This window comes from Choloepus didactylus, chromosome 17, assembly GCF_015220235.1.
Source record: "Choloepus didactylus isolate mChoDid1 chromosome 17, mChoDid1.pri, whole genome shotgun sequence".
NCBI lineage: Eukaryota > Metazoa > Chordata > Mammalia > Pilosa > Megalonychidae > Choloepus > Choloepus didactylus.
Window position 1 is genome coordinate 61,675,534 of NC_051323.1, and position 14,712 is coordinate 61,690,245.

Genomic DNA, 14,712 nt, shown 5'->3' on the forward strand with positions numbered 1-14,712 from the left:
GTCTGAGCTTATCTAGTGCTACAGTAAACCAAACAAGGCCCACACTGAATGGGCGGGGCCATACCTCCATGGAAATTATCCAATCAGAGTTATCACCTACAGTTGGGTGAGTCACATCTCCATGGACACCAAACCAATAGGTTCCAACCCAATCCACACTAATATGTCTGCCACCACAAGAAGGCATTAAAGAACATGGCTTTTTCTGGGGGACATAAATATACAAACCAGCATAGAGGGCTGTCGGAGGAGCTTCAGCAGTTTTTGAACTGGCCTCCAGGTTGGAAGTTAAGCTCTCCTGCTTCTGCTTTCCTTTGCTGTCTTTGTTTGCTGTGCCGCAGATACATCCAAAGGCCCCCACAGCCACCAACCTTTAAGGCTGGTCCTTTTCTGTCTAATTCTCTCTGTCCTGGGCTTGCCACTACCTCCCCTGATCCTGTAGGTATATAGCCTCCTTGCTGTGCCCCCAGTCTCCTCCTCTAGGCAGGAGGCTATGGACCCAGGATCCCACAATAAAACCATCTCTAAAAAAAAATTAAAATTAAAATTAAAAAAAATATATATATAAAAGTTCCTAAATAAATAAAATGTGGACTAGCCGAGCCTTTTAGAAGATTACATACCACACTAAATGAGAAAATTTAATGCTTCCTGGATCCTACCTAAACATCCTTGGCTATTAAGTGAGTATCAGAATAGAAAAAGAGAATCTATATATAGATTCAAGTCAAATTGATACTAATCTAGAGAATGAAGGCATGGCATATATTATATGTTCTATATACATGTAATTATATTAAATGTGGATGAATCTTTTGAAATCTTGACATTATGTTGTAATGAGACTACCCTTCTTCACTCAGAATTCATTGATCCTTCACATGCAGATTCAAGATTTTGTTTTACCAGATTACTTAAAGAGTGTAATTTGCTTTCTTAAAAACCACACAGTCCATTCATTGTATAATATACACAAACTTATTCAAGGGAAAGTATTTAGGTTTTGTGGAAGATCAAAATTAAAGAAAGGGAAGAACAGGATAGTTTTAATTGGGGTCAAGAGTAAACTAGGGCTTACCATATACAGCTTAACTTATCAGAATCACCTTCAGATTTATGCTAACTTAACTCCAGTAACATAGAGAAACATTACTCTCATCTAGCTCTACTCCCTTGCCATCCTCTTTTTTTGGTATTATTGTTATACAGATTACATTTATACAGGCCATAAACTCAACAATATATTATTACAATTGTTACTTTTATATAATTTTATGACTTTTAAAGAATCTGAGAGAAAAAAGGAGAGCAAGTGTATATTTGTAGTTTTGATTATATCAACCTTCTTATTTATCATTTCTCATTCTCTTCATCTGTTCTTGTGAATTCACATTACTCTCTGTGGACCATTTCTAAAGCCAAATATAGCTTTGATCCCACCCACCTCCTTTGTGCTATTATTTGTATTTCTCTATATTATAGGCCCAACAATCCATTATATGCATATCATTTTATAAAATTGCTTTTTAAATCAGATAAGGAAGGAGACAAAAGATGAATTTATACTGTCACTTATAATTACATAATTGCCTTTCTCAGTGCTCTACCAGTGCAAGGTCTCAAAAAATTTGCCTGCTGTATACCTTTACTCAGAAGTTAAAGAAAGATATGCCTTACCAGAAGAACTAAGGATGGGATATAGAATACAGAAGATCAAACACAGGAAAAAAGAAATGAAATTTCCAGAATAATGATGTAGGGATACTGCAGAATCACAACACTACACGAAGGATGGAGGACCGCTAGTCCAAATGGAAGCAATGCAACTCAAGAAATAAGCAAGTTAAGAGATGGACTCACCACAGCCCCTGTGTTTCTATCATCTCTTTAACCTTGTAAAACTAATGCTTTTCTCCAAAAAGGAGTAACTAAAGAAAGTTGACTTGAGAATCAAGAGGGAAAAAACGCAACCTAAGATGAAAGCAAATAGAATTCCATGAATGACATCAAAGGAAAGTTCCAGCATGCTAACGAACGATAGGCTATACAGGCAAATAACCCAGACAGAGTAGAATGGAGGCCTCTAGAAGAGATGTTTTTGTTTTTTGTTTTTTTTTTCCAAAAAAGATTCAGAACAGAAATTACCTGAAATAACTGACCTTGAGAAAAAATGGACTGAAAAGTTATTGGAAAATATAGAAAAATTAGCAATGGGTACATCCACCTACTCTTCTACATCTCCCCTCCCCCCAAAAAAAACCCCACTACGAAAGCAAATGAAAAAGGAAGTCAAACAGAAGCACTGATTTTAGGAAGAACACAATTAGAAATGAAATAATCATGATATACTACCAAGCTTATCTGTGAATAATATTTGTTAAGCCATAGTAATACAGCCATTGACCAATTATTTAACAAAAAATGATAAGCATATTGGGACAATACAGGGTGGGGGAAGAGGCAGCATGCAAAGGAGGCAATGGTGAAAGAGAGCTCAATTCTCATTACTATGCCAGTAAGTCAATAAATAATGTCTAACGTGGTAAGGCAGGGGAAAAAAAGAATATACATGAGTCAGAGTTGCTTCCCATGAACAAAGAGACCAAGAGTTCTAGAGAGGGTAGACCAGGGAACAGCTACATTTTATTATAAGACTTTAAGTACTATTTGACTTTTTAAAATTACATAAGTACATTATTTTGACAAAATAAATGCAAATTTCAAAAGGAGTGAATCTAATTATAAACTATCAATAAATATAAAGTTACATATTAAAGACAAGGATTCCACTTAGATTGAAATACAAGCATGCATGTGCGTGCACACACACATGCACACACAATCTCAGTCTATTCCAGATATCTAATCCATAAGAAAAGGGAAACACTGATAAGAATGGAAAATACTTCTTCCTCACAACTACCAAGCATCCACTAACTTAAGCTATGTCCTCCAACCTGGCATCTCACAGTAGCAAAGGTAATACTTCAAATTTATTTACACCTTTATTTCATTTCTCAAATAGTTCAGAACAAAGGAGAGAAAGAAAGGATATGTCCTGTGACCCCCTCCCAGGCCTTAACCTTCGGTGCAGTGGCCCAAGAACACTGTGAAATCAAAACAAAAAGTAGAATTTCAGGAGGAAAATTTATGTGTGGAGAGGTTTTTGGTGAGGTCCAGATGTTATAATGGATCCTTGCACTTTATCTCAATGAAGATAAAAATGAATACTGAAAGAATTGAGAAGAGAAAAATGACAAATCCAAGTGATTTAAAAACAGGTAAACCAAGCAGATAAGCAGATTAAAGCAAAATGGAAGAATGAAAAAGATTTGAAGAACACAAGGATATGATATATATACACACATACAGAACCCTGCATCCCACAGAGAATACACATTATTTTCAAAAACATATGGACTGGTCACAAAAAAATAACCATACAATAGGCCAAAAAGGAAGTCTTAAAAAATTCTTAAGACTCAATTGTATATAAGCTATGTTTTCTGAGTACAATTCAATTATATTTAAAATCAATGAGAAAATTTTTAATAGCCAAAAAAGTTATGTATTTGAAATAGTTCCTTCTTAATAGTAGCAGAATCCTGAATAGTTCATGAGTCCAAGAATAGATAATAATGTAAATAACAAGTTGGAGAACTCAATGACAGTAAAATAAACTGTATATCAAAACTTATGAAATAAAACTGAAGAGAAGCAAAGAAAAAAATGAAGAAATCAAAGGACTTTCTTATAGAAAATGAGACTAATTAATGAGCTTAGCATGTAACTCAAGAAATTAGAAAAAAGGAATAACACAGTAAATCCAAAGAAAGGAAAAGAAGGTAAATCATAAAGATAAAAACAAATTAATGAAAAAGAAAAGAAACATAAAATAGAATAAAGACAAAGCTGGTTCTTTGAAAAGACAAACTTCTGGGGAGACTTTTTTTTTTTTTTTAAATAATACATAAACTACACTTAGAATGAAAAATGGAAATAACTACGGATTTAGTAGCAATCTGAAAATCCTAAGAAAATACCATGAACTTTATACCAATATATGAAAACTCAGATGAAACAAATAAATTACAAAAATTTATTCAGGAAGAAGCAGGAAATCCATTAGAGAAAAATTATTAAGCTGAAAACTGGTTTCTTCAAATGCTGGATTAGGCAATATATCCTAGGTAAGTCTCCCAGTGACACAGTAGTAAGTGTAGTAAGTTAGTTGGCTAATTCAAATCCCATTGCTAATTCCCTTCTCCCTTACTAACTCCCATGATAAAGCCAGATAGCTGTATAAGCATTTTTCCTAACTGCTCTTGCAGTTAAGGGTAGCAGTGCAATCCAACGAAGGAGATCTAAGAAGTCTTCCGGAGCAGAGCAGAGAGGATAGAGTCAGGAGGGTTTGTGCTTTCTGTTACAAAGAGACAAACACGTTTGCACTGACCTTCCTCCTTCTCCCAGGCATGCAGGCAGACGTGATGGACGGAATTACAGGAACCATCTTACAATCAGGAGACAAAAGCCAAGATCTTTGTGGGGCTGTTAGGGTCCTGACATTATTGAACTACCTATTACTGGGTATCTTTTTATTTAAGAAAAACAAATCCATATTTGTCTAGGACACTGTAGTCAAATTTCCTCTCACCATACCTGTATCTATGCTATATCTAATGCTATATCTAAACGTTATATCTAATGCTATATCTGACAGCATTCTAAACTGATACAGATGCAATATTTGAAAATGGCTGACCAAAATAAAGAGCAATATAAGTAGGCCTAAAACACATTTTTTGCTGTGTCCTTGGTAAATAGTGCTTGTTAAGTCTTTGAAACTTGGTACAATGCTCTGAATGAGGCACTCAAGTCTGCCAATAATTGAGAGTCTATAATTATAGAATAGGGATCACTACTATTATTTACTTAGCACTTATGCCATGTTCATTGAGAGTACCCCAAAACTTTAAATATTATTAAATTTACTGAATAACACAGGGGAAATCCCTACAGGGTTCATACATTAAAACATGTACATAAGAGTACAAGCCTTTCTTTCTCCATTAGAAGATACAAAGACAAATCTCTTAGCTCTGATCTCTGACACAAGTGATAAAGGGAAAGACAAAACTACAAGCATGAAGGCAACTAAAACACAAACACACTTAGTAAATCAACCAAAAACCCCCTTACTAGTCTACTCTAGGGACAGTGCTTGCCCTTAGATATGTCCTAAAATGCATTTCTCAAAACATAAACCATTTCAGTTCTCTGACAGGCAGCATGCTGTGTTTTAGATGGCAAAGAATTAAACAAGAAATGTTACATAGGGAAACCAAACAAGTATAGATGAGGCTGTCAGGGAATATAGTGAGTGCTTCATACACCCATTAGTGAATAACAGGTTTAAGTATATTTTTAGTCTATTCCTCAAAACCACTTCACATTAATGTTTAAATGGGAGAGGGGAGAGGTAATTTAGTTTTAACATGCAAAGCCAAAATATTCCTACTTCTCTTCTCCATCATAAAATGAACATGTTGCAATCCTAACCATTTAAAGTAAGCAGTTCTAGGAACTTTAATATTTTGATACACATAATTAAAAGACTTAAAAAAAAAAAAAAAAAAAAGTATGGCTTAGGGAAGTTCAGAAAATACCAGCACCTAGCATAAACTTTGTATCTAATAGGTGTTCAATTGGTATTTATTAGATGAATGTGATTTATCAATTCATTTCAAGTACCTTATGAACATAAATCAGTTTCTGACATAAATTACCATAAGCATGACATGCAATAAAAAGTTAGTGAGCCATTAATTCACATCCTTCAAAGTGCTGGCCCCTCAGGGAACCACGTCTATGTCCTTACTATGTTATTCTCTCAGTGAGGGATGTTTCAAAAAAGAGATTAATATAAAGTCATTTGTTATGATCCACTAAGGAAAAAAGGAACTGGTGACTGTTTTTAGAATAGAGAGGAAGAAGAGAAAAAGGCTTTAATACTTATGCGGAGCTTACCAAGCGACTCTGTAGAGCTTAGGGTAGTTATGGTACACATAAAATGAGTGAACCACTTAACATAATTTGTGAATAACTTACCAAATCCAGGAACACTTTTGAGACTGGCTTTGAGACAGATTTTCTCCAATCTGAGGTAGCTATATCTCATCAGACAATTCCAAAGAAACATCCAATCCATCCTTGTCCGATGGTTCATGATAATGACACTCCTTTCTCCAGGAACAAATGCATCACCAGTTATAATCACTTTTACACCAAACATGGTCTCCAGCAATGCCTAAGGCAAAAACAACAAACAAATATATATATATATATATATATATATATATTTAAAGTTATATATATGAATTTAAAGTTATATATATATATATATATATATATATATATTTAAAGTTATATATATGAATTTAAAGTTATGAGTTCCCATTGGTAAATCTTATTATGGCCTATAAATCTTCAGAATTCTAAGAAATAAATCAAAAGTGCAGTGTTTCTTATGATTCTTCCTTCTATAACAAATCAGGAAAAAGAGGTTAATCTAGAAAAATAAGAATACAAAGCACTGTTTCTATATTTAGTTCTTCTACCATTTTGAGTTTCCAGAAATTTCCTAATGAAATTCCCTTAAAAATCTTCAAGATGTATTATAGTAAGTTAAAAAAGAAAAAAATGTTCAAAAGTTACACAACAGGATTCCACTGTATAATTTAAGGATGTAAATATATGTCATTTTTTTTCTTGAATGGATAGTCAAGAAACTTAATACAGGAGGTAGGACTGAGGGAACAGAAAGTCAAACTTATTTTATGCCTTTAAGTACTATTATCTTTTAAATACAAACACATGTACTCATTTTATTTTAACAATACATAAAATATAAAGGAGCTAGAGGTTCCCTAAACTGCTGCAGCCCCAGAACCTATTAATAGCAACTGGAACATAATAGATATTCAAATATTTGCTGGATTTGCTTAGTTAACTTTTCTGATGGCCAGGCATATAATGTATATGAAATACTGAGAAGAAAACCATACTACAGACTGGAGTTTTTGAAAATGAAAAAACAGATACTAAGAAACCCATGGTTATTAATTTCAATCCTTTGTTTAAATTTTCAAATTATTTACATGTAACAAATTTTCTAGTTAATAGTTGACATCATTATCATGGAGAACCGGTCTAAAAAAAAATTAATGTTCTCTCAGGCAAAGATCATTATAACCTTGATCAAAGCATAGAAAATAAACTGTAGAACAGACACACAATGAAATGGCATAAAACAATAAAAATAAATGAACTACAGGTATCTATAGCAACATGGATAACACCAGCGTAATGTTGAGAAGACACAAGTAAAACAAATGAACCCAAAAATACAATCAGTAAATATCTATATATATAAAACTTTCTAAAACAGACAGTAACTAAAACATTTTAAAGTTAAATATGTAGGTGAAACAATTATAAAGAAATTCAAAGAAATAACTATTTTAAGTCAGGCGAGTGGTATTTCTATGAAAAAGAAGGGAGTTGTGATTGGGAAACCAGATAGCTTGTCAGAGCTTGCCAATGTTTCATGTCTTAACCTAATGAATAGTTACACTTTAAAATTATTTAATAATCTGTGCATCTATGTTTTATTAACTTTTTAAGGTTTGTTCTATTTCACAGTAAAAAGTTTTTTATCAAAGAATATGATACAACTTAACAATATGACTTAAAAACACAAGAATAAACAGGATCAAGAAAAAAACAGGTTAAAAGTAATATTAAAAGAATATACTAGAAAAGTAAAAACAAGGAAGAAATGCAATATGTCCAAAGTGTTATGGACTCAGAGTACTAACATTCTGACAGAGGGAAACAGGATCACATGGGCTAAAAGTGATACGGACATCCCACAGGTGCCCATTCAATTACTTTCCCAGAGCTAAGGTTCACTTCAGGATATGGGTATTTAATCTGGCATGATAGATGCCTTGAAAGAATAGCCTTTCAGAGGTCAGTAAGCATGCAGCCTTCTTGAAATTGTACGCAAAAATAAGGACATGTGTACACAGGTACTTTACTGGGCAAAATGCCCACAACTTTTATCAATTTTTCAAAAGGGTCCATAACTACCCACACAACTGTAATGCCTATTCCAAAATGTCTCTGAGAATTTAAGTCCCTATGTAGAAAATCACATGATACAGAAGATCATGGCACAGTCCTCCATGCTTGGACCCAGAGCAAGAAATATCCTTTTTTTTGACTTGTAAGTATAAAGGGACATCAACTACTAAAACCTATCACTGAATTGTATGTCTTGACCCAAAAGATATGTGAAGTCACCATCCAAAATCAATTTGGATTAGTTCTACTCTGCTTTCTGAATATGCTATATTTTTTCAGTTTTTGTAAAAAAATGAAATGCAGGATGCCGTTTGTCTAATTGGTAGAAAGAGGAAGTGCACCATTAATTTTGTACGGAAAAGGGTTAAAGATCTTAAGCCTATAAACCCCAAACTTCACCTCAACACTTTAAGTAGAATTTATAATATGTTTTCTATGGGTCCCAAAACTCTTTTACTTTTCATTATGGAAAATATCAAAATAAAAAATCCCTGCCTGTTTGTCCAGGAGCATCTCAAATGGCATGCTCTCCCTTGCCATCCAGCACTCTATCAGGATGAGCCAGAAAGTGATATAACCTTTCAGGCAGCACAGATCCCAAGCTCACAATAATTATTCATAATACCACACAAGATATAACTAGTCACCATTATTTACAGTTTCTGAAAAGACAGAAAAACAAATATCCTATGCAGAAATAAAGTTGTAGTGTCTATAAAGAACTGAAGAATTCAAATAATCCAGATTAAAAGACTGGAACAAAAAGACACCAGTCTCATGTATTTCATAATTGTTCTATTCCTAGTATAGAAGAGGATATCCATTTCAGCAGTGCGAAACAATAAATCCTATAAAATTTTATAATTTTCTGTTCTTATATTGAATGGAAAGCTACAATTATCATGATTTTTACAGAATTGGTCCAAGATTTCTCCCAGAATTAGAAATAGACAACAAATTTACATGGTCATTTTTGGAGAAAGCTTTTAGAAGTAACTTCTGAGTATCTTTTTGATACCACTGTTTACTTCTTCCAAGCATTGAAGAAACAAAGATGAGAAGTTCTCCTCATGATCTTAGATAATAAGTTTAGCCATCAGGCCCCTTGCTCTCATTTATCATTCCAGTGGATCTTTATTCAGTCTGAGTAAAGAAAAATCCCATGACATTGTTCATCTCCAAATCTTCTTTGGCTTTTCAGGCTCAGTCTAGGCTTGGCTCCCCCAAACCTTAGCTATTTAAGGTCTTACAATCCCAAGTCATTCACCAAATACGCAGCAACCCCTCTCTTAAGAGCAGCAGTCTAGATAGAAATTGCATTCTGTAATCCATGTTTATTAAACAGCTGTTTTGTTCAGCAGGCTGTGGGCTGGGTGGGGAGTTGGAAGATGACCAAGTTCCTAAATCGTGATTTATGGTGAAAGGGTAGATCTCCAAGTAATTTTCATAATCCATGTAATGAGCTACCAACAATCAGACTATTGGTAAGACTCAGAATTCTGAGAAGCAAAAAAGTGCTCTGGGCACATGCAATGTCTGACCCTGGCAGTGCTGCTTATGTTGAAAAGAATTGTCCAAAAATGAAATGAACAAAGACATGTGTTCTTCCCCCTTCAGAGAGAGAGGGAATGGTCACAGGCGGTTCTAGAAGGGATCCTAAAACCCAGAGGTGGATTAGACTTCATGTTACTGCTCTACCTCATTTAACACAGAAAATGTGCTCCTTAAAATAATAAGGCAGGAAAAACCTTGTCAACTGAATCAGTTAAATGCGCAAGAGAAGCTAATAAAGGAGATCATTTTGTGATTGTTTCTGTGAAGCGATAATTAGTTTAAGTACATTTACCCTAATTTATTTTTAGTAGAAAATGATTTTTAACTATTTGGGATTGTTTAAAATAAAATACACCTATATGGGAGAAAAGAGTCCATTTTTAGATTAAATTTCTTCTGAATAAGAACGATGTATTCTATTATTTGCTTCAAAACAAAAAAACTCCTTTAGCTCTTAAAACAGTATGAAACAAAAGATCATATAAAGACACCCAGACAATTGTTCTCCATTTATTTGAAAAGAGATGCTCACTATTTCAAGACTAAGACATCAGTTTTCTGCAACTTTGCTAGAAAGGATTCAACTTCTATAAATCCCTTAACTGAAAGATTCTCTATCTGATATGCTGCAACTAGTGAACAAGGTAGTAATATAAACAGCTGGCAATAGAAGTTTTTTCAAGTGTATACCAACTTAATAGTACAATGGTAGTTGAATCTAACTATGTGCTAAGTTCTAAAGTCAGTAAGGCAAAAATCAGTAACAGCTGAATTTACCCCTGAAAATCCCATAGGAAAAATCTCACACAAGATGAGCACACTATCAGTAAGTTCAGCTCCAATGCTGGACTAGATTGCTATTTCTCTAGCTGCCCATCAAACAAAGTAGATGGGGTGCATGTTGTTTAAAAAATAATTATCTGGAAGAGAACCGTGGGAAGATGGTGGAATAGGAAGCTCCAGGATTCAGTCCCACCACCAAAACAACTATTAAACAGGCAGGAACTGTCTAAATCAACTTTTCCTAAATGCTGGAGACCAGTAATGTGCAGCATGCAGGTAAGAGTGGAAGCAAGAGGCTGGTAAAGTACGGAAAATACTAACATGCTCTCTCTGCACGGAGTTTACCATGGCCCATTTCCCAGTCTAGCATCAGGTGGCAGTGGAGTCCCACACCTGCCATAGCTTGCTAGTGCCAGACAGTGATATAAAAATCCAGTTCCCCAAGATCTGAGGTGGGCACTGGCTGATTACTCATCACGAGCGTTGATCAGCTACCTTAGATGGCCAGGGGCCTGGCTCTGAGGGCAGCCATTGTTGCAGAGTCCCAGACAAAAGCAGCATAGGAGACTTAAAGACAGTGCCCTTCCTCAGAGGTGTGGAGGACAGGTGAAGGGTTGCATTTGCTGGGCAGGTCAACAAAGCACAGCCATAAGGGGTGTTCCGGTTTGCTAATGCTGCCATTTGCAAAACATCAGAAATGGATTGGCTTTTATAAAGGGGGTTTATTTGGTTGCAGAATTACAGTCTTAAGGCCATAAAGTATCCAACACCAGGGTATCTTCACTGAAGGATGGCCACTGGTGTCTGGAAAACCTCTGTTAGCTTGGAAGGCATGTGGCTGGCGTCGGCTTGCTCCCCGGTTGCATTTCAAGACAGCGTTCTCCAAAGTGTTGCTCTTGGGGCATTCTGTCCTCTCTTGGCTGCAACTACTCTGCAACTGGGCCTGTGTGGCTCTTCTTAAAGTACTTCAGTAATCCAATAAAGACCCACCCTGAATGGGTGGGGCAACACCTCCATGGAAATAATCCAATGAAAGGTCTTGACCACAGTTGACTGAGTCACATCTCCACGGAAACACTGGACCAATAGGTTCCAGGGTAATGAAAACTAATACTTCTGCCCCCACAAGCCTGCAATAAAGAATATGGCTTTTTCTGGGGAACATAATATGTACAAACTGGCACAGGGGACCATGGAAGACATTCCTGGCACCCTTCCTGGACCCTCCCTCATCCCCTCTCTAGAGCAGTTTGGAGCCTGCCAGTGCTCCCTCTGAGGATCCATGACCTTGTCACAGCTGGAAAAGAATGGCCTGGGAAACTCCACTCCAGCATGGGCTCCTCCCAGAATGTGTCCTCAAGGCAAAAACAGCTTGAGACAACTTAAAAGCAGTGTAAGAAACACATGAGGCAGGGAAAAGGCTTACCTGCTTGAAGTCCTGCAGTGGATTACCCAGGATAAGGAGAAGGTCTGTCCGCTGGGAATTAAGAGGGGGCATTCAAAATCCTGTAAACAGGGGAATTCCTAAGACTACTCACAAGCCCAGGACAAGACAGCAGCCCAGAAAAGACAGGGAGGACCCTGCACACTGCATTAGGCTTCGGTGGACCTTCCTGATAGGAGGGCTGACACTCCAGAAAACCTGTCGTATCACCAGCTAATTACAAACTCAAGAAATGGACACCTCAGGAAATAAATTCTGGAATTAAAATTTTAAAAATATTAAAATGTACAGTGTGTAACAAAAGATTACAAGAAAAAAAGTAAATGATAACCCATCAAAGGAAGAGTAAAAAAAAATCCAGAAACATCAATGAAGAAGACAAGACTCAGGACATATTGGACACAGACTTTAAAAAAAAAGATCTTCAGTATGCTCAAGGAGAGGAAGGAAAATGCAGAGAAAGAATAAAGGATATCAGGAAAACAATGAATGAACAATATGAGAATCTCAATAAAGAGGCAGACATTTCAAAAAGGAATCAAATGAACTACTGGAATTCAAGACCACAATAAATGAAGTGAAAAATTGCCAGGAGGGTTTCAACAGCAGATTGGAGCTGGCAGAAGAAAGAATCAGTGAACCAGAATACAAGGCAATTGAAATGAGTCAGGCTGGGAAGCAGAAAGAAAAAAAAAATTATAAAAAAGCAAAAACAGTCCAAGAGACCAATATACACATTACAGGAGTCCCAGGAGGAGAAGAAAGGGGCAGAAGGAATATTCAAGGAAAGAATGATAGAAAACTTCCAAAATTTAGCAAAAGCCATGAATATACATATCCAAAAAGCCCAGAGAACATCAAACAGGATAAAACTGAAGAAAATTGTACCACATCACATACTGATCAAACTGAAGAAGGTGAAGAAGTTCTGAAAACTTCAAGACAAAAGCAACCTATCATGTACAAGGGAGACCCAAATAGAATAAGTACAGATTTCTCATCAGAAACCATAGAGGCAAGAAGGTGGTGGGTTCAAATACTTAAAGAGCTAAAAGAAAACAACTGCCAACCAAGAATTTTATATACAGCGAGACTCTCTTTCAAAAATGAGGTAGAGATTAAGGCATTCCCAGATAAACAAAAACTGAGGGAGTTCACCACTAGACCTGTCTTACTGGCAATTCTAAATGGAGTTCTTCAAACTGAAATCAAAGGACACTAGACAGTGATTCAAAGTGGCATAAAGAAATAAAGACTGCTGATAAAGGTAACCATTTGGGGAATTACAAATGCCAATGCTATTATATTGTATTTTTTGGTATGTAACCCTGCTTCTTACTTCCCACAGGTGCTAAAACGCAAACGCATTAAAAATAATGATAAATCTATGGTTTTGGACAACCCATGTACAAAAATATAATTTATAAAAAGTACAAAAAAAGGTGGGGGTGAGAGGGGTATAGAAACAGAGTACGTGCATGCTACTGAAGTCAAGTTAGTATCAAAACAAATATGATTGCTATATATTTAGAATGTTAAATTTTATACCCATGGTAACCACAAGGCAATAAAAAAATTTATCCAGATAGAAATGAGAAGGGACTCAATATGGTACAGTATAAAAAATCAAATAAACACAAAAGTGGGAATTAATGGAAAAATTGAGGAACAAAAAAATTATAAGACTCACAAAGACTAAACAGCAAAATAGCAGAAGAAATCCCTGCATTATCATATCAGTAGGGACTTTAAATGTAAAGGCATTAAATTCTCCAGACAAAAGGCTGAAATTGGCAGAATGGATAAAAATGCATGGCAAAACTATACACTGGCTAAAGAGACTCAACTTAAATTCAAAGATATAAGTAGGTTGAAACAGAAAGGATGGAAAAATATATATACCATGCGAGTAGAAACAAAAATAGAGCTGGGGTAGCTATACTAATATCAGATAAAATATATTTTAAGTCAAAAACAGTTACGAGGGACAAAGATGGTCACTGTATACTGATCAATGGATCATTTCAACAAGAAGTCATAACAATTAAAACATACATGTTCCTAACAGCAGAGCCCCAAAATACATGAAGCAAATACTGACAGAGTTCAAGAGAGAAATTGACAGTTCTACATTAATAGAAGTATGTTCTTTGAAAAGATAAATAAAATTGATTAACTTTAAGCTAGACTGACAAAGAAAAGAAGAAAGAGGATGCAAATAACTAAAATCAGAGATGAAAAGGAGGACATTACTACCGACCCCACTGAAATAGAAAGGACTGTAAGAGGATACTATGAACAACAAATTAGATAACCTAGATGATATGGACAAATTCTTAGAAACACACAAACTACCTACACTGACTCAAGAATAAACAGAAGATCTCAACAAACCAATAACTAGTAAAGAGTTTCAATGAGTAACCAAAAACCTCCCAACAAAGAATAGCCCAAGACAAGATGGCTTCATACAGGAATTTTACCAAACATTCCAAGAAGAATTAACACCAATGCTGCTCAAACCCTTCAAAAAAACTGAAGAGAAGGAAATACTTCCTATCTCATTCTACAAGGTCAACATCACCTTCATACTTATGAATATAGACGGAAAAATCCTCAACAAAATACTACCTAACTGAATACAACAGCACGTTAAAAGAATTATACACCTTGATCGAGTGGGATTTATCAAAGGAAATTCCTCAACATGATTAAGGACATATATGAAAAACCGACCACTAACATCGTACTTAACGGTGAAAGACTGAAAGCTTTCCCTCTAAGAT

The 14,712-nt window shown here is 35.4% G+C and overlaps 1 protein-coding gene across 4 annotated transcripts in view; it reads right to left on the reverse strand.

The window, feature by feature from the left end:
- Nucleotides 1–14,712, reverse strand: part of LCLAT1 (lysocardiolipin acyltransferase 1) — a 229,471-nt gene that overhangs the window by 103,976 nt on the left and 110,783 nt on the right. For all 4 annotated transcript variants that reach the window (XM_037806563.1, XM_037806562.1, XM_037806561.1 and 1 more), the window contains exon 3: nt 6,109–6,307. In XM_037806563.1, coding sequence (XP_037662491.1) covers nt 6,109–6,307 — 199 coding nt within the window. The remainder of the gene's footprint in view (nt 1–6,108; nt 6,308–14,712) is intronic.